This window comes from Oncorhynchus nerka, linkage group LG24, assembly GCF_034236695.1.
Source record: "Oncorhynchus nerka isolate Pitt River linkage group LG24, Oner_Uvic_2.0, whole genome shotgun sequence".
Taxonomy (NCBI): Eukaryota; Metazoa; Chordata; class Actinopteri; order Salmoniformes; family Salmonidae; genus Oncorhynchus; species Oncorhynchus nerka.
In genome coordinates this window covers 74,415,218-74,435,970 of record NC_088419.1, presented here as the reverse complement: position 1 = coordinate 74,435,970, position 20,753 = coordinate 74,415,218, and the positions used below count along the sequence as shown (strand labels likewise).

The following is a 20,753-nucleotide window of genomic DNA, read 5'->3' as shown; positions in this document are numbered from 1 at the left end:
ACGTCAGCATGATGACCTGCAATGTGGCTGTACTCCTGTGGCATCTTAATACCACAACGGAGCATTCAATGATACATTGTTGTAATTTAGCTTTCCCAACCTTTCCGGGGGCAATAACCACACATTTCTTTCACATCATTGTATGTTTCAGGGCAAGTCACCATAGCTGTCTTTGCGTGAGAGACATGGGTGTGAGCCCACATCTCCAGTCATCAGATCAACTCTAAGCAGTAGAATGCTATGCTGATTTGACCTGGAGTGAGTGAGAATAGAGGAAAGAATCTCCACAAAGCCCAGTGCCATCTAATATCAGAGGGGAGAGTGGCCAATACATCAATGTGAGCCAACATATATGGCCTTACCTGGTTTTTGCCTGTAACATCAGACCCTGAGAGAGAGAAAGAGAGACTGACAGACAGAGACAGAGAGAGAGAAAGGCCACTGAAGCAGAGGGATCGTCACATAACAACCAGACCTGCCTGGACATTGGGGCAGACAGTAGGACAAAATATGGCAGAAATCAGAGCAAAATAGGAATGTTTACAGCCAGGTGACTCACTGACGTGGCACTAGCTAGTTTATTAGTGGTTGTGACAATTCAACAATCTATCCTCTCCACTTGTTCAAATGTATCTGATAATCATTGAAAAACAAGTATTATTTTCTACACACTTTTTATTGTGCCAGATGCATTTACAAATCACTACTAAACCATTCAAATTGTGTATGAAAATAAATTCATTAAGATCTACTAAATTTAAGAAGGCAAAAGTGGGAATAAAATTGTAATCACTTGAAATAGGAAATATATCCACATAGACAGTACGTACTAGAGACCAAAGTAGCATCCAGTATGTGTCACAGAGAAAAATAAACACGTTTTTCTTTAAAACTGTAAAATCCATTTGCAACATGAATTATTAAGTTGGCAAAAATCAATGCAACACATGCATCAAAATAGCATTGTCTTTTTATTGTAAATGTATATGCAGTGACATAACAGTGAGAAGAAGCAAGTGCAGAAACACATCATACAGGAACCCACAACTTTAAGCGAGCTTTCAAAGCCACACCGAATATAATCTCTTGTGGACAGACTACTTAATGTAAATAGTATTTGACATGAGATTTTCGATTGTAGGTTGCCAAGATTACACAGAATATGGAGGCAAATAGCTTACTATGAGGGGACATTTCAGTTGGTGCTGCCATCTGTCTCTACATATAGCAGTCTATAGTAATTATAGGCTTTAACCCACTGGTATAAGAGCAACTTATTGTATTGCCAATAATGATACTGACAGATGAATAGCGACAAGCACTTCAAAGATGTGCTCCCTGCATCCACTGGGGATGTATTGGTTCAGTTGTTCGCAGTATTAGTATAGTGTTGTTTGAAGAGTGTGGCTAAAAAGTAGTGGTGAAATGTCGAAACGAGACTACTTTAATACTAAGGCCCTGGCTGGTTAAGCTGGGTCATGTTCATTTGGTAGAAAACGAAGCGAACCAGGTATGTACCTGAACTTGTCTAATTGTTTTCGTTTTCGGTTTTGCTATTGTCCGCCCTAATGAACACGACCATGGTCTCCGAGTTGCCTTTGAAAGTCACGTGCACAGACAAAAAAAAGACATTCTCCCAAACACACAATAACAATGATTATTCAACGCATGACCATTCAGAGAGTTGAAAAGAAGACAATGGAGCAGCTGTTGTAAACATGGAATGTTCACACTCAAGAAGAGATCATAATAACAGTTGTCACAAATTTCACGATGGATCACAGAATCCCTGTCAGAGTAGAAGTCGTACATCTATCAATACAAAGTTATTACAGTGAATCACTTTAAAAGCACTGGCAATAAAATACAAATCAGAAAACCTTTACATTTCTAGCTTAGTACCAGATCTGTCTGTGCTCTTGCTTACTCCATTGATGTCCTTGTCAAGACAGTTTTTATCTTTGTTTGCCACTACAATGTGTTAAGGAGTTGGCACGATAGCACAAACAGATTAGCACCCAGTTTCCTCTGGTGCTGGTACAGATGTAGCGTCTTAATAACAGTTTTTCACAGCAGGAAAATAATCCTGCAGCAACAGGAAATGTGAACCATTATGTGGATTATAGTTCATGGACATTTTTGATACATTTTTAGTTAGGGCAAATCCAATCTGACATTTTAAAGTGGAAATGACAAACTTTAGAACCCTTTTTAAAACCTCAAATACACTGCAAGTTTGCTGTGCAGGAAATGTCCTGCAACAACAGGGTGATCAAATTACGATCCTACATCTGTACATTGGATAGACGTGATTGTGATCTTAACTTCTTCTCCTTCAGCCAAATAGAGACATCATTATGGAACAACAACTTTTACATCAATGTAAGGCATAGTAAAATAATGTAAAAGGTTAAATGGTATCTGCAACACTTCATATTGCTGCTACATTACCTATCTACTGTACCACATACAAGTAAGACAACTATGCAAAGTCACAAAGTTTGGTTTCTAAGGCAAAGGCATGGCAAATTCACAAGAGATAAACATTAGTCTTTAAAGTTTAAAGAGTCATTCTTTCATCACAAAAGACATAGAAGTGGGATAGTTCGAATCTACCCCCACCTGAAAATGAAACGATCTCTGACATCTTTGCAGAAACAAAACAATGCTGGTTAAACCTGCCAGTTTGTGAGGCTATTTCTGCAAGTCATACGCTTTCCCTTACAAAACGACAGGCACCCTCTCCTGTTGTGACGGGACATTCACAGGCTGAGTCCCAAATGGCACCCTTTTCCCTTTAGAGCACACATTTTAACCAGGGTCCATAGGGCTCTGATCAAAAGTGGTTCACTCTATAGGGAATAGGGCACCATTTGGGACACAGCATAGCTTACCAGCCCGTCAGCACTGGTTTTAGAGTCCTCCTGTGTCATGGGACTGGGTGATTTACATAATGGGGTTATTACAGGCTTATCAGTAATATACAAACTGGACTGATTGTTTCCCAAAGAAGCTACTGTGTGGGGACGGTTGACGCAATCAGGAGCTGAAAGGTTTAACTATAGTGTGGTGCAAGTGCAATGCTTTATACTTCAGGGCCATTGGCATTATTTTATGCTCTGGCTGATGTGAACATTACAGAGTTGGGAACCCCTAGTTCAAACCAAGTATTTAGTCTGCATAACATGAGATAACAATCTGAAAGAACACCAGTCTCTGTAGAGAGGAGCCTCAGAATGAGCTTTCATTCATTCATAACTGATTGAACTAAACTAAAACATTGTTTCTGGGTCACCAATGACCTGTTACATTTTGTCTCATGGTGCTATTTGGTCTTAGTTGTATCTGATAAAGAGAGAGCACACCAATGATTCTGATCCTACCCAAAATGGCACTTGTTTATAAGAGTCCAAAAACGACACCCTATGCCCTATATAGTGCACAATGGGCCCTAGGATAACATTTGGGAATCAACCGAAAGCACAAGGATAATAGGGGGAGTGGGGCTGGGCTGGCCTTAAGGCAAATAGTGTACCGGTATTAATGTCATATTTCTCTCTATAAAATAATATACAATAAAAAAGCAACGAGATTTCAGCTGTCCCGCTACTATAATATAGTGCACGGCTTCTTGTCTTTGAAGGGGTTTTCAGAGGCTGGGATGCCCATGAGTAGAGGGTCGTATTTAGCATGTTCTCCACAATAGTGCATCAGGTCTGCTGAGGCCTTGGACACCTACGGGAGAGAATCATACAACAGGTTACTATCGGCCTCAGATGTACACAAAGAAACAGTGAGGTGGCTCACCAAGGAATGTAGTTTGTGTCCCTGAGAGATGCACATCCTTGGTAAAGACTGACTACCCTAAATCGATCCTCAACACATTATGTAGTGGAAATATACACTTGCTTACTACTTATTATGAAGCAATCTAAATCTGAACACAACTCTATTTTGCTCAATCCCTTCCTATAGACCGAAAATCAAACAAGAAGTACCCGTGCTAAGGACTATTCAAAGCTGGTCTGACCAATCAGAATCCATGCTTCAAGATTGTTTTGATCATGTGGACTGGGATATGTTCCGGGTAGCCTCGGAGAATAATATAGACGTATACGCTCATTCGGTGAGTGAGTTTATAAGGAAATGTATAGAAGACATTGTACCTACTGTGACTATTAAAACCTACCTTAACCAGAAAACGTGGATAGAGGGCAGCATTCGCGCAAAACTGAAAGTGCGTACCACCGCATTTAACCATTGCAAGGTGACTGGGAAAATGGCAGAATACAGAGTAGTCATTCCCTCCGCAAAGCAATCCAACAAGCAAAATGTCAGCATAGAGACGAAGTGGAGTTGCAATTCAATGGCTCAGACACGAGACGTATGTGGCAGAGTCTACAGACAATCACGGACTACAAAAGGAAAACCAGCCACATCACGGACACCGATGTCTTGCTTCCAGATAAACTAAACACTTTCTTTGCCCACTTTGAGGAAAATACAGTGCCACCAACGCGGCCCGCTACCAAGGACTGTGGGCTCTCCTTCTCCGTGGCCAACGTGAGTAAGACATTTAAATGTGTTAACCCTCGCAAGGCTGCCGGCCCAGATGGCATCTCTAGCCGCGTCCTCAGAGCATGCGCAGACCAGCTGGCTGGTGTGTTTACAGACATATTCAATCTCTCCCTATCCCAGTCTGCTGTCCCCACATGCTTCAAGATGGCAACCATTGTTCCTGTACCCAAGAATGCAAGAATGCAAAGATAACTGAACTAATTTACTACTTCTGTCATCATGAAGTGCTTTGAGAGACTAGTCAAGGATCATATTACCTCCACCTTACCTATCACCTTACACCCACTTCAATTTGCTTACCACCCCAATAGGTCCACAGACGATGCAATCGCCATCCCACTGCACATTTCCCTATCCCACATGGACAAGAAGAATTCCTATGTAAGAATGCTGCTCATTGACTATAGCTCAGCATTCAACACCATAGTACCCTCCAAGCTCATCATTAAGCTTGAGGCCCTGGGTCTCAACCCCACCCTGTGCAATTGGGTTCTGGACTGCCTGACGGGCCACCCCCAGGTGGTGAAGGTAGGAAACAACATCTCCACTTCGCTGATTCTCAACACTGGAGCCCCACAAGGGTGCGTGCTCAGCCCTGTACTCCCTGTTCACCCATGACTACGTGGCCATGCACGCCTCCAACTCAATCATCAAGTTTGCAGACGACACAACAGTAGTATGCTTGATTACCAACAACTACGAGACAGCCTACAGGGAGGAGGTCACGGCTCTCGGAGTGTGTCAAGAAAATAACCTCTCACTCAATGTCAACAAAACAAAGGAGATGATCGTGGACTCCAGGAAACAGCAGAGAGAGCACCCCCCTATCCACATCGACAGGACAGCAGTGGATAACGTGGAAAGTTTTAAGTTCCTCTGGGTACATATCACTGACAAACTGAAATGGTCCACCCACATAGACAGTGAGGTGAAGAAGGCACAACAGTGCCTCTTCAACCTCAGGAGGCTGAAGAAATGTGGCTTGTCACCTAAAACTAGAGGTCGACCGATTAATCGGAATGGCTGATTAATTAGGGCCAATTTCAAGTTTTCATAACAATCGGAAATCTGTATTTTTGGACACCGATTTTTTTTTACACCTTTATTTAACTAGGCAAGTCAGTTAAGAACACATTCTTATTTTCAATGACGGCCTAGGAACGGTGGGTTAACTGCCTTGTTCAGGGGCAGAACGACAGATGTTTACCTTGTCAGCTCGGGGATTCAATCTTGCAACCTTATGGTTAACTAGTCCAACGCTCTAACCACCTGCCTTACATTGCTGTCACGCCCTGACCTTAGTATTCTTTATTTTCTTTATTGTTTTGGTTAGGTCAGGGTGTGACATGGGTGATGTATGATTTTTTTGTACTGTCTAGGGGTTTTGTAGTTTTATGGGGTTGTTTACTATCTAGGTGTTTATATATGTCTATGGTTGCCTAGATTGGTTATCAATTAGAGGCAGGTGTTTATCGTTGTCTCTGATTGGTAGCCATATTTAGGCAGCCATCCTCTTTGGGTATTTTGTGGGTTATTGTCTATGTTATGTTGCTTGTTAGCAGTGGTTCGTTAGCAGTCACGGTCGTCTTGTTAGTTAGTTAGTTAGTTAGTTTGTTTTAGTGTACGTCGTGTTTTTCCGTCTTTTCTTTAAATCATGCATTCACACCACGCTGCGCTTTGGTCTACTCAATATGACGATCGTGACAGAATAACCCACCATAAAAGTACCAAGCAGCGTGATTGGGAGGAACAGCGCTTAATGGAGAAATGGACCCGGGAGAAGGACGGGTTGAAGGGGATTGAGCTTGGTCGATCACTGCCAGAGCCTGCATGAGATTCTTTGGAACAGTGCGAGGAGGGATACAGGAGAATGGAGGAACCACAGCCCAAGAGGCAGCCCCAAGACATTTTTGTGAGGGGGGCACACGAGGACATTTGCTAAGTTAGGTAGGAGACCTGAGCCAACTCCTCGTGCGTACCGCGGGGAGCGTGTAACTGGTCAGGCACCGTGTTATGCAGAGATGCGCATGGTGTCTCCAGTGCGCATTTCTAGCCAGGTGCGCTATATTCCAGTTCCTCGCATTGGCGAGAATGAGCATCCAGCCAGGACGGGTTGTGTCAGCTTTACACTCCAGACCTCCAGTACGCCTCCACAGCCCAGTACGTCCTGTGCCTGCTCCCCACACTCGCCCTGAGGTGCGTGTACCCAGCCCAGTACCACCAGTGCCAACACCACGCACCAGGCTTCCTGTGCGTCTCCAGAGCCCTGTACGCCCTGTTCCTCCTCCCCGCACTCGCCCTGAGGTGCGTGTCCTCGGCCCAGTACCACCAGTACCGGCACCATGTACCAGGCTTACAGTGCGCCTCGCCAGTCCAGAGCGTCCGGCAACAGTACCCAGTCCAGAGCGTCCGGCAACAGTACCCAGTTCAGAGCGTCCGGCGACGGGCCGCAGTCCGGAACCTACCACGACGGGTCGCAGTCCGGAACCTACCAGTCCGGTCCGCCAGAGTCTCCCTCCAGTCCGGATCCGCCACTCACACCAGACTCGACCATCAGTCCAGTGGCGTCCTCTAATCCGTGGTCGGCGGTGAGGGTTCCCGCTCCAGAGACATTAACTAAGTGTGACGAGTCAGAAATGGAGCGGGGTCCACATCCTGAGCCAGAACCGCCACCTCGGAGTCATGCCCACCCATACCCTCCCATATAGGTTTAGGTGTGCGGCAGGGAGTCCACATCTTTGGGGGGCATGTATGGCCCTGACCTTTAGTATTCTTTGTTTTCTTTATTGTTTTGGTTACGTCAGGGTGTAACATGGGTGATGTATGTTGTTTTTTTTGTACTGTCTAGGGGTTTTGTAGGTTTGAGGTTGTTTACCATCTAGGTGTTTATATATATATATATATGGTTGCCTAGATTGGTTCTCAATTCGAGGCAGGTGTTTATCGTTGTCTCTGATTGGGAACCATATTTAGGCAGCCATCTTTGGGTATTTCGTGGGTTATTGTCTGTTATGTTGCTTGTTAGCACAGTGTTTCTTTAGCAGTCACGTTTGTCTTGTTTGTTTTAGTGTACTTCGTGTTTTTTTCCATCTTTTCATTAAATCATGCATTCACACCACGCTGCGCTTTGGTCTACTCAATACGACGATCGTGACAATTGCACTCCACGAGGAGCCTGCCTGTTATGCGAATGCAGTAAGAAGCCAAGGTAAGTTGCTAGCCAGCATTAAACTTATCTTAAAAAACAATCAATCATAATCACTACTACTAGTTTATCTAGCGTGTCCTGCGTTGCATTTAATCAAGCGGTGCGCATTCGCAAAAAAGGACTGTCGTTGTTCCAACGTGTACCTTACCATAAACATCAATGCCTTTCTTAAAATCAATACACAAGTATATATTTTTAAACCTGCATATTTAGTTAATATTGCCTGCTAACATGAATTTCTTTCAACTAGGGAAATTGTGTCACTTCTCTTGCAACAGAGTCCGGGTATATGCAACAGTTTGGGCCGCCTGGCTCGTTGCGAACTGTGTGAAGACTATTTCTTCCTAACAAAGACAGCCAACTTTGCCAAACGGGGGATGATTGAACAAAAGTGTATTTGCGAAAAAAGCACAATCGTTGCACGACTGTACCTAACCACAAACATCAATGCCTTTCTTAAAATCAATACACAGAAGTATATCTTTTTAAACCTGCATATTTAGCTAAAAGGAATCCAGGTTAGCAGGCAATATTAACCAGGTGAAATTGTGTCACTTCTCTTGCGTTCATTGCACGCAGTCAGGGTATACGCAACAGTTTGGGCCGCCTGGCTCGTTGCGAACTAATTTGTCAGAATTCTACGTAATTATGACATAACATTGACGGTTGTTCAATGTAACAGGAATATCTAGACTTATGGATGCCACCCGTTAGATAAAAGATGGAAAGGTTCCGTATTTCACTGAAAGAATAAACGTCTTGTTTTCGAGAGTTTCCGGATTCGACCATATTAATGACCTAAGGCTCGTATTTCTGTGTGTTATAATTAAGTCTAGGATTTGATAGAGCAGTCTGACTGAGCGATGGTAGGCACCAGCAGGCTCGTAAGTATTCATTCAAACAGCCCTTTTGTGCGTTTTGCCAGCAGCTCTTCGTTGTGCATAAAGCATTGCGCTGTTTGACTTCAAGCCTATCAACTCCCGAGATTAGGCTGATGTAACCGATGTGAAATGGCTAGCTAGTTAGCTGGGTGCGCGCTAATAGCGTTTCAAACGTCACTCGCTCTGAGACTTGGAGTAGTTGTTCCCCTTGCTCTGCATGGGTAACGATGCTTTGAGGGTGGCTGTTGTCGATGTGTTCTTGGTTCGAGACCAGGTAGGAGCAAGGAGAGGGGCAGAAGCTATACTATTACACTGGCAATACTAAAGTGCTTATAAGAACATCCAATAGTCAAAGGTATATGAAATACAAATCGTATAGAGAGAAATAGTCCTATAGTTCCTATAATAACTACAACCTAAAACTTCTTACCTGGGAATATTGAAGACTCATGGAACCACCAGCTTTAATATATTCTCATGTTCTGAGTAAGGAACTTAAACGTTAGCTTTCTTACATGGCACAAATTGCACTTTTACTTTCTTCTCACACTGTTTTTTGCATTATTTAAACCAAATTGAACATGTTTATTTATTTGAGGCTAAATTGATTTTATTGATGTATTATATTAAGTTAAAATAAGTGTTCATTCAGTATTGTTGTAATTGTCATTATTACAAATACATTTTTTTTTTAATCGGCCGATTAATTGGTATCGGCTTTTTTTGGTCCTCCAATAATCGGTATCGGCGTTGAAAAATCCTAATCGGTCGACCTCTACCTAAAACTCTCAAACTTTTACAGATGCACAATTGAGAGCATCATGTCGGGCTGTATCACCGCAGGGCTCTCGAGAGGGTGTTGGGGTCTGGAAAATGCATTACCGGGGGCAAAGTACCTGTCCTCCAGGACACCTACAGCACCTGATGTCACAGGAAGGCCAAAAAGATCAAGGACAACAACCACCCGAGCCCCTGCCTGTTCACCCCGGTACCATCCAGAAGGCGAGGTCAGTACAGAGAGACTGAAAACAGCTTCTATCTCAAGACCATCAAGACTGTTAAACAGCCATTACTAGAACAGAGGCTGCTGCCTACATACAGAATTAAAATCATTGGCCACTTTAATAAACAGAACACTAGTCACTTTAATAATGCCACTTTTTAATAATGTTTACATCTCACATTACTCATCTCGTATGTATACTACTGTTCAAAAGTTTGGGGTCACTTAAATGTCCTTGTTTTTGAAAGCAAAGCACACATTTAATGGACAAAATAAGGCCAGCATCCCAGAGTCGCCTCTTCACTGTTGGTGTTGAGACTGGTGTTTTGCAGGTAGTTTTTAATGAAGCTGCCAGTTGAGGACTTGTCTGTAGCCTTCTAAAATGATAAACTTTGATTAGCTAACACAACGTGCCGTTGGAACACAGGAGTGATGGTTGCTGATAATGGTCCTCTGTACGCCTATGTAGATATTCCATCAAATCTGCCGTTTCCAGCTACAATAGTCATTTACAACATTAACAATGTCTACACTGTATTTCTGATAAATCTTCTGTTATTTTAATGTACTTTTCTTTTTTTCAAAAACAAGGAACTTTCTAAGTGACCCCAAACTTTTGAACGGTAGTGTTTATACTGTAATCTATACTGTAATCTATACTATCTATTGCATCTTAGACTATGCCGCTCTGACATTGCTCATCCATATATTTACATATTCTTATTCCATTCCTTTATTTAGATTTGTATGTATTAGGTATTCGTTGTGGAATTGTTAAAGAAGGTCCGCGAAGGCAGTTCTTGCAGGATGAAAAATGTAATATATACGTACAGTCTATTTAGGTAATTATGGGTTATGTTTGAGAAGCGTACCTTAATCCTCTCAATGCTGGCCTCTATTCTCAGCTGCTGGACTGTCCTCCTGGCATGGGCTGTGTTATTGGAACTCTGCATCTTTGACGACATGATGGTCTCCACACACCTGTGTTGAAACACACATACTGGACTCAGTACTGTATAACACTATGGAAAAGAATGACTGACAATAAATTCATGAATTAATAAATAAATGAATATTGGATATACCTTCCACAATTCTGGAGTAGTGGCAATTTTTCTGTGTGGCTTATCTGGAAAAACGAAAGAAAAGCACAAACCATCATTAAATCATCATTTCAACATCCCTATAGGGCAGCAGAACAGACAGTTCCTGGATAACAGTCTCATAAGGTATCCCAGCTACATCAGCAGGCACGTCTTACGACTTTGTACAGCAGATGATGTGTTGGAGAATAACCCAAGATGGTTAAGTGCCAGGAACAGGACTTTGACAAGCTGCCGAACAGAACATACAAACACGCCGTGGCTAGACGCAGCTGTTACTCTTACTGTCCTTCCTCTCCAGAGTAACTTTCCAAACGTGAAAGTCGGAGGTTAATCTGCAATTTACTACTCAACCAACAACCTACAAACAAGCTAACGCACAATCACTGGCATAGATGAGCATCCCATTGGTTCCTTCATAAACATCCCCCCTCAAGCATCCCGTTGGTTCCTGCATAAATGTCCCCCCTCGATCATGACATCTTCATGCTTGTGTGACACTTTTTAATGTGGGTCAAAAGGAAAATACAAGCATTATCGCCCCCGCCTCCTATGTACCGGAGTCCTCCTTGCTAGCTAGCATGTCTGCTATGTACTGGCGTCCTCCTTACTAGCTAGCGGGAGGTAGGGGCAACACCGGTAGACAGTGTCCTTCGCTCTCGCCTGCCGAACACCTGCACTCACATTCGTTAACTGCGTTAACTTCGTTAACTGCGGAAAAACAGTGCCCGACATGCAAGGGCAAAGGATACTGTCTACCAGTCTCCCCGCCTCCTGCTAGCTACTCAGGTATGTGGGAGGCAGGGGCGACACCCTGTGTTAGATAACTAGCTAGCTTATTAGTTAGCAACACTGTGTAATAGCTTGCTAGCTAGCACACGGTGATCAATGTTGTTGATCAGTACAATCAAATAATATGTTCTAGCAGTTGCCATTGAAATAAGTCCTAAATGGAAGGGATTGTTTGTCATCTGTAGCTCCATGAAATCAGCTAAAACAAGCTCAATAACTCAATGCATGCACACACTCCTATTGAATAATATGCATTCACTTGTATTGTGAAAAGACCTATGCTACATCTTGATTTACTCAGTTTATCAATATATTTACCTATTAAATAAATGAATACCATTATGTTTTGTTGTTAGATTGGTGAAAACAAATTGATTGTATAATTGATTCATTAATGCATCCATGGTTGTCTCAAAAAACACATACAAATGTTAAAATGTAATAATATTGAACTCAAGATGCCCAATGATTGAACAGACCAAAAGCTGAGTTTATCTGTCTGGATCAAGTGCTATTCGGTGACTTTGGCTAATATGCCTTCTTTTTTTGTTGTAGTATCATTTTGGAATCGAGTATCGTGACTGTATCGAGTATTATGATACTAAACCTGGTATCGGTATCAAAGTAAAAATTATGGTATCATGACAACATGACAACATATCATATCATGGTCCATATCAATAAAGAAATTGCCTGAGAGGACAGGGCTGTAGTGGGTCTGTACAGTATGTAGTAAGAAAGAGACTGCCCGGGTGCTGGGACTGTTTAAAGAAGAGCGACCAGTCTGCCAGGTTTCACTCTCACCTTGGAACCTATGGATCCAGACTGACTGCGTCCACGCACACACACACTCTGGCACGCCCCGCGCACACACCATGCAGGTCATTTGAGAAGCATCGACAATAACCTTTGTATTGAGGTCATCAATATGTGATCACACTTCTATTACAATGGCTGAGAGGTTTATGGAGGAGGAGGATGCACGGAAGGAAGCTGAAATGGAATAAAGTAATCTGCAGCCAGCCACAGTTCAGCTGAGTACAAACTGGATGGAGAGACCTCCATCGGAAGCATACATCTCTCTAATCACCCTACCAACCCACTCCTTTCCTCTCCTCCTTCCCTTCCTTTCCCTTCCTCCCTCCTCCATTCACAGGAAGATGTATCCCCAGCCAGACAGCCAGTTTAATTCCCCTCTGAAGTATAAATTATTAAATATGTTCCGGTTTTAAAAATAGAGGCGGGCGGAAGAGGAGAGAGCTGCAGAGGTGATTAGTCACCCAAACAGACAGGAACATAAAGATTTAGTACCACAAGGAGTAAGTATAGGAATAGAAACAAAGTATCCTGACAAATAAACACTTCTCAACCACAGTTTCAACACTCTTTCCTTCACGTGAGGATCTTGAAATAATCAAAGACACTTCATCCTCTTCCACACCGCAGCTTTCCTTGAATGAATACATCTTTCAATGCTCTGAGACACTTCAAGAGCCCTTCAACCTCATGTCTGCCTCAGTGCCTTTTGTGTGCTTGGCTTGGCTAGACACAGGAGTGGTTTAATGTGCATATCTCTGTTATTTGCGCAACAGTGGGTTTTAAAACACAGCCAGACCACTACACTGACCAGACGATGATAGAGTGAACACAGGAAGAAGGCCATAATCGGAGGGCTGGATCAGACAAGGGCTACTAACCCAGTGTCTAACTAACGTCTGCACTAGACTGAACGTGAGGCTAGCAGCTAGGGCTTGGACCATAAAGAGGAGGTGCTTGGGCTGAGTTCCACTGTGTGCAACACTAACAACTAGCTTTTGTCTAGTCAACTCAATGAAGTGTGTTCAGTTGGTGCTACTTTGTCTTGACCTTTGTTTTGTCTGACCTCTCAGTGATGTCATAGTAAAGGAGGCTAGATGTATGGATCAGGTTAATGCTGTAGGCAATAAGAAAGTCAGACTAAAAGGAACTGTAGAGGCTTCAAATATAATCATGTCTTATATCTACTTAAAGAAAGTACATAAGAGTATTAGTATGTGCAGTATTAGTGAGTGCCTAAAATGGCACCCTATGTAGTGCACTACTTTTAACCAGAACCCTATGGCCCTTGGTCAAACGTAGTGCACTAAATAGGGACTAGGGTGCCATTTGGAATGCAGTTTAGAGTCATTCTGTGACGCAGCTGGGTTTCATTGTGCATCTGTTTTTAGGTGGCCACAACCAGGGGTTCATAGGATTTATACCGGATAGTCCCTCCACACCTGGTCAGACCACCTAAGGACATGGTCCACCAGGATACTGTAAGAGGCCCACTTGGCATGGCAAAGCTGGCAGCAGAGGTGCCCACCACCACCAGACCACACATACACGTCTGGGCTGGCAGTGGCATTTCCCTGTGGCTTTGACACAAGCTGAAAGCTGTTGTCCATGGTCTTGCTAATGCTTCAGGAGTAAAAAGTAAAAGTAAGTTTGACACCAGCCGCGCTGATTGGCTTTCCTCTAGGAACAGCCTGATTGTTTCCCAAACGGCACCCTATTCCCTATATAGTAAACTGCTTTTGACCAGGGCCCTATTCCGTATTGACTAGAGCCCTATGGGGCTTGGTCAAAAGAGGTGCACCGTATATAGAAAATAGGGTGTCATTTGGGACATAAGTCCTGATTCACTGAGGTTCTTCCCAGGCCTCTGATGTACCCTGAAATAACTCTCTGTTCCTGGGCAGGAAAAAGCCACAGTTGGGCGACCCCTGTCGGAAGCGCTGGAGGGACTAAGTCTAGGGATTCACAGATTCTCACTTTACAAATATTAGCCAGCCAATAGGACCACCTCCCTGCTTTGCTCTCTCGTCCAGGAAAGGCAGCCAAGGGTCAGGGATTGTCTGTAGGAATGCCATAGCTAGCATCCCATCCTGCTACCCAGCCACCTCTCTGGACCACAGATTGGAGTCTTTAGTAATGCCATCTACTACAGCACACTGCATCATTGATACTATTCATATACTGCTCTGAGACCACTGAGGCACTGCTTTCATGTGGCTGTAATGTGGCTGCTGTAGTGTGGCTCTGGTGTGTACACAAGTGGGTTGTCACTACACCAGAAGAAGCAGGTTTCTGAGAGGTCAAACTAACGACGAGCTCTGACCTGTGGTGTGTAACTATAATTATGACACTACCTGCTTCTCTATAGACATTATGACACAGATAAACCACATCAACGGTTGAGAGACCTAAGACCTACTTTGGTGAAACTATCAATGACTGATATTATCAATGACTGTATTGCTAATACACTGGGTGAAATAGACACTGGCTATATTCAGGGATTGAGGGATAATTGTAAGAAGAGAGACTGGGCTGAGCTGTGAGAACAAATCTCATATCATTACACAGTCCCTAACCGCCAGTCCCTAACTGGTAGGCCAATGGGAAAATCAGTCCCTAACTGGTAGGCCAATGGGAAAATCAGTCCCTAACTGGTAGGCTAATGGGAAAATCAGTCCCTAACTGGTAGGCTAATGGGAAAATCAGTCCCTAACTGGTAGGCCAATGGGAAAATCAGTCCCTAACTGGTAGGCTAATGGGAAAATCAGTCCCTAACTGGTAGGCCAATGGGAAAATCAGTCCCTAACTGGTAGGCCAATGGGAAAATCAGTCCCTAACTGGTAGGCTAATGGGAAAATCAGTCCCTAACTGGTAGGCCAATGGGAAAATCAGTCCCTAACTGGTAGGCCAATGGGAAAATCAGTCCCTAACTGGTAGGCCAATGGGAAAATCAGTCCCTAACTGGTAGGCTAATGGGAAAATCAGTCCCTAACTGGTAGGCCAATGGGAAAATCAGTCCCTAACTGGTAGGCCAATGGGAAAATCAGTCCCTAACTGGTAGGCTAATGGCCATGAGAGAATAAGCAGGTCCTTTATCTATCCTCCACACTACTAAACTGCCTAGCAACAAGATGGCTTGGCCTTACGCCTGGGCCTAAAAATTTATCTGAAACCTGATACTCCAATGATAGTACAATGAGCTCTCAAGGCTCAGGAACAATACAGACGTGTTATCAGTGCGACTAGATGCTTGACACTGCCGGACTGACAGTGGGTGATGTGCAAAATGGAGGGACCAAAAATAGGGTCCGGGAGTAAAAAAAGAAAAAGAAAGTTGAACTGCACCCTCATGGGTACTAATCTCAGACAGCCTGATGCTATCTGGGACTGGGAGACAGAGCAGGCAGCTAGTCAGCCATGCAGGGAAAAGACACAGGCTCTCTGATCTAGTGTAAAAGCTCCACCCATAGAAAAACAAACATAGTACACTCAGACGAACCTTAAATGGGATGGTTCTTCGAAGAACCACACACACTCAACACCTTATTTTATGAAAATAAAGTATTGTTCCTTATTTGCATATTTCCCAGGGTACCATTCGAGTGAATATTTTAGTTACCAGTACCACCTAAGACTGTTTGCTACTGACAGACATGGTGGTTGCATTCATTCATTTTCAGTCCTGTGGCCTTTGCCAAGTGAGATCCTAAGTGAATATGTTATCATTAATAATTCAAGTTAAATTCTTTAAGACAATACAATGCATATTACAATCAATATAGGTCTTATTTTGATGGCCTAGTTTTAGCCTAATACAGTGGCCTGAAACGCATGGTTTTACAGGCCACATCATGCCTTGCAAGTCACAGTATGCTGGCTTGCAAAGTGATGTGTAACTCATATTGGAATCTAGCCAGAGAGGGGATATCCAACATTTTGAGAGAGAAAAAATCACCAGCAACCTGGATTCATAATGACTGCCAGGGTTGGGAAGACTAAGATGATACTACATCTAAACTGAAGTATTTAAACTGGAATAACCATTTCAGTAACGGATGCAAGTCCAACTACTAACAGATTGGATTAGTTTCGAAAAATGTATGTTTATATTGGAGTAACATAAGATGAATAAAAACATAGATATTGAAACAAATAATTCTAATAATCAACCTGCAATGGAGCATGCTGGGAAATATAATAAAGATGGGTGTGGTTTTGTTTCAACTCTGGTTATCAACACCAAGAGTGGGGTTATTTCATGCCACTGAATGTTAATTGAACTCTTTAGTGTTCATTTGACTATTGAATCAACACTAGAAAGTGAAAGATCTACACTAGTTAACACTGGCCAATTTGCTGTGTGCTATGAAAGGAACACATCTGCAGACATTTCAAGAACATTTCAGAATTCTGAGGAACTGTAGATGCAACACAACAGGAATGACAGTCAAGCAGGTTTGAGTATTGACCGTAAGAGGTGCCACATCGATTCTAAGTGATTCTAATGACGATGACAGATTTACTGTGCAGTTTGTTGTTCAGACAGAATAATGGGGAATAGTGGGGTGCCATTAGGGAGACAACAAGGTGTTTTATTTACAATCTACTCAACCGGATAGAAGGGTTCTTAGCCACTGAGTCACCAACAATGCAGTTTTACGAAAAATAAGTGTTAAGAAAGTATTTACTAAAAAATAAATACAAAATAATTAAAGAGCAACAATAAAATAACAGTAGCGAGGCTATATACAGGGGATATATGTTCTTCCACAGAGCTCTGTGAAGGGAAGTAGCGAATTAGGTGGTCGGCTGAGGTTATACCCAGAACAATAATGTCACACAGACTCTTTTCTCACCCTTTCCTCCGTCTCTTCCTTCCCACCTGGGCTTTGATGTGAAGGCAATCAGGTTATCTTGTCTTTCAGTTTCTGCAGTGTATCTCACCAAGAGTCACACTTTCAGAGTCGTGCTGTGTGTGGCCTGTCCCACACAACACAACAGACAGATTCCCAATCAGTCAGAAAGTGACCAAAGCTTTGTGAGTAAGATGTCGTTGATGTAACATTTCCTAAGACACAGCGGCAGTCCATCTATGGCTTCCAGCACATGTACACCCTGCAGTGACAGGGAAGGTGAACAACATCCATGGATTAAGTCTTGCTTTGAAGTGTATTTATTCTTCATATAATACCGCCGTAAGCCAGTCCATAGATGGACAACAAGCAAAAGAGCAAAAGTCAAGATCCCAGGTCTGTTTACACATTGACATTGACGCGCATCATTTCCTTTCAGGAAGCATACTGTGTATTTTATCTTAATTCAACATATTTGTTTTTCATTCGATCATTATCAGTGTCTTCACAAAACTGTGTAGCCTAGCAGTAAATATGAGATCATCTATGCACACTATTCTTTCAGCAGGCAACAGGTTGACATGTGAGAGAGAGAAGGAGAGAGTGTCTGTCTGGAGAGTAGTCAAAGGGAGAATCTGTCTGGCACAGTGTGTATGACCAGATGCCACATCAATGAAACGCTCCACCATCTGGTTCTATTAATACACAGTGCGTGCGCGCACACACACACACACACACACACACACACACACACACACACACACACACACACACACACACACACACACACACACACACACACACACACACACACACACACACACACACACACACACACACACAGAGAGGAGGATAAAGGGCGGAGGGGTGTCATGCAAACTAAATCTGTTGCTTGCAGTCCATTTACCTTGAAGCAGCGTAATGAAAAGAGCCTCGCACGGAACACTCTCTCCAGGTCCATTAGAGGCTTTTTATCTTACTTTAGAACAATCAGGACAGCTAAGCAAATTAAACAGGTTCTCTCTCTCTCTTTGCTACCCAGCAATGGAAAAGCTCACAGGCTGGTAAGGGTGGTGGTGAGGGACATTCATTTTCATGTGTCCCTCTATGTTGCTAACTTGCTTAAATGTCATTCGACATACTTTCCGAACAGCTACAATTCATAAACACCTGTAAACATTCTAGCTGTCATCATGCAGGATGACCTGAAAACAAAGACTCAGCTCAGAGAGGTTGACTGCTGCTTGGCTTGCAGAGCGAGTGATACCCTCTTGGCATAGTTGAGCATTACAGATCAGATCATGAACTTTTAGTCAACCCTGTCTGCTCTGGCACATCTCAAGCCTCAGAGCTATGCCTTATCTATTGTATCCATCACAGCCAAATGACACCACTTGCATGGAAGCATTTGACTGTCTCTCATCCTTTTGTTAACCTGCCCCTATCGTGTTCTGGCGTCGGCTTTAGAGAGATAAAAGTGTGAGGGTTGAGCCAGTGTTGAGGAGGGAAGGGCTGAGTTGGGGAGGGCTGAGGAGCGCTGAACGGGGGGGGTGACGAGGGGAGGGCTGAGGAGGGAAGAGCTGAGGTGGGGAGGGCTGAGGAGCGCTGAACGGGGGGTGACGAGGGGAGGGCTGAGGAGGTAAGAGCTGAGGTGGGGAGGGCTGAGGAGGGGGTGAGGAAGGGATGAGAGCTCATCTTTGTGTGTGGCAGGCTCTAGGAAGGGGCTGAAGAGGGGGCTGAGGAGTGCTGAGGTGGGGGGCTGAGGAGGGGATGGTTGAGGAAGGGATGAGAGCTCATCTTTGTGTGTGGCAGGCTCTAGGAAGGGGCTGAAGAGGGGGGGGCTGAGGAGTGCTGAGGTGGGGAAGAGCTGAGGTGGGGAGGGCTGAGGAGGGGAGGGCAGATGAGGGGAGGGCTGGGGGGGGGGACTGAGGAGCGCTGAGGAGGGAAGGAATGAGGTGGGGAGGGCTGAGGTGGGGAGGGCTGAGGTTGGGAGGGCTGAGGTGGGGAGGGCTGAGGAGCGCTGAGGAGGGGGGGCTGAGGAGCGCTAAGGAGGGGAGGGCTGAGGTGGGGAGGAGTGGAGGATCGCTGAAGAGGGGGGAGGGCTGAGGTGGGGAGGGGCTGAGGAGGGGGCTGACGGTGGGGGAGGACTGAGGCTGGGGGGGGGCTGAGGAGCGCTGAGGGCTGAGGGGGGAGGAGTGAGGATCGCTGAAGAGGGGAGGGCTGAGGAGGGGTGACGAGGTGGGAGGGCTGAGGAGGGGAGGGCTGATCGCTGAGGGGAGGACTGAGGAGGGAGAGGAGCTGGGGGGGACTGAGGAGGCGTGGGGGCTGAGGAGGGGAGGGCTGCGGAAGGGATGAGCGCTCATCTTTGTGTGTGGCAGGTTCTAGGAAGGGGCTGAAGAGGGGGCTGAGGAGTGCTGAGGAGGGGGCTGACGAGGGGCGGGCAGAGGAGGGGAGGGCTGAGGTGGGGAGGGCTGAGGTGGGGAGGGCTGAGGAGGGGAGGGCTGACGAGAGGAGGGCTGACAAGGGGAGCGCTGAGGAGGGGGGCTGACGAGGGGCGGGCAGAGGAGGGGGAGGGCTGAGGTGGGGAGGGCTGAGGTGGGGAGGGCTGAGGAGGGGAGGGCTGATGAGAGGGGAGGCTGAGGAGGGGAGCGCTGAGGAGGGGAGGGCTGACAAGGGGAGTGCTGAGGTGGGGAGGGCTGAGGAGGGGAGGGCTGAGGAGGGGAGGGCTGACGAGAGGAGGGCTGACAAGGGGAGCGCTGAGGAGGAGGGCTGACAAGGGTAGGGCTGAGGAGGGTGGAGGGCTGAGGAGGGAGGGCTGTGCAGGGGAGGAGTGAGGAGAGCTGAAGAAGGGAGGGCTGAGGAGGGGGGCTGAGGAGCGCTGAGGTGGGGAGGGCTGAGGAGGGGAGGTCTGAGGAGAGCTGAAGAGAGGAGGGCTGAGGAGGGGGGCTGAGGAGCGCTGAGGTGGGGAGGGCTGAGGAGGGGAGGTCTGAGGAGAGCTGAAGAAGGGAGGGCTGACGGGTGGGGGCTGAGGAGAGGAGGGCTGAGGAGGGAGGGCTGAGGTATGCTGAAGAGGGGAGGGCTGAGGAGGGGGGGCTGAGGAGGGGAGGGCTGAGGTATGCTGAAGAGGGGAGGGCTGAGGAGGGAGGGCTGAGGAGAGGAGGGCTGAGGAGGGGAGGGCTGAGGTATGCTGAAGAGGGGAGGGCTGAGGAGGGGAGGGCTGAGGAGGGGAGGGCTGAGGAGCGCTGAGGAGGGAAGAGCTGAGGTGGGGAGGGCTGACGGGGGGGGCTGAGGAGGGGAGGGTTGAGGAAGGGATGAGAGCTCATCTTTGTGTGTGGCAGGTTCTAGGAAGGGGCTGAAGAGGGGGGGCTGAGGAGGGAGGGCTGAGGAGGAGGGCTGAGGAGGGGAGGGCTGAGGAGGGGAGGGCTGAGGAGAGGAGGGCTGAGGAGCGCTGAGGAGGGGAGGGCTGAGGAGGGAGGGCTGAGGAGAGGAGGGCTGAGGAGGGAGGGCTGAGGAGAG

The 20,753-nt window shown here is 45.5% G+C and overlaps 1 protein-coding gene across 2 annotated transcripts in view; it reads right to left on the bottom strand.

Annotated features, from left to right (window-relative positions):
• Positions 1-952: 952 nt before the first annotated feature.
• Positions 953-20,753, bottom strand: part of gng12b (guanine nucleotide binding protein (G protein), gamma 12b) — a 97,362-nt gene continuing 77,561 nt past the window's right edge. For both annotated transcript variants that reach the window (XM_065009140.1, XM_029648548.2), the window contains exons 2-4: positions 10,756-10,799; positions 10,543-10,651; positions 953-3,735 (exon numbers count right to left, since the gene is read on the bottom strand). In XM_065009140.1, the coding sequence (XP_064865212.1) occupies positions 3,610-3,735; positions 10,543-10,635 (219 nt within the window). In that variant the 5' untranslated portion in view covers positions 10,636-10,651; positions 10,756-10,799 and the 3' untranslated portion in view covers positions 953-3,609. The remainder of the gene's footprint in view (positions 3,736-10,542; positions 10,652-10,755; positions 10,800-20,753) is intronic.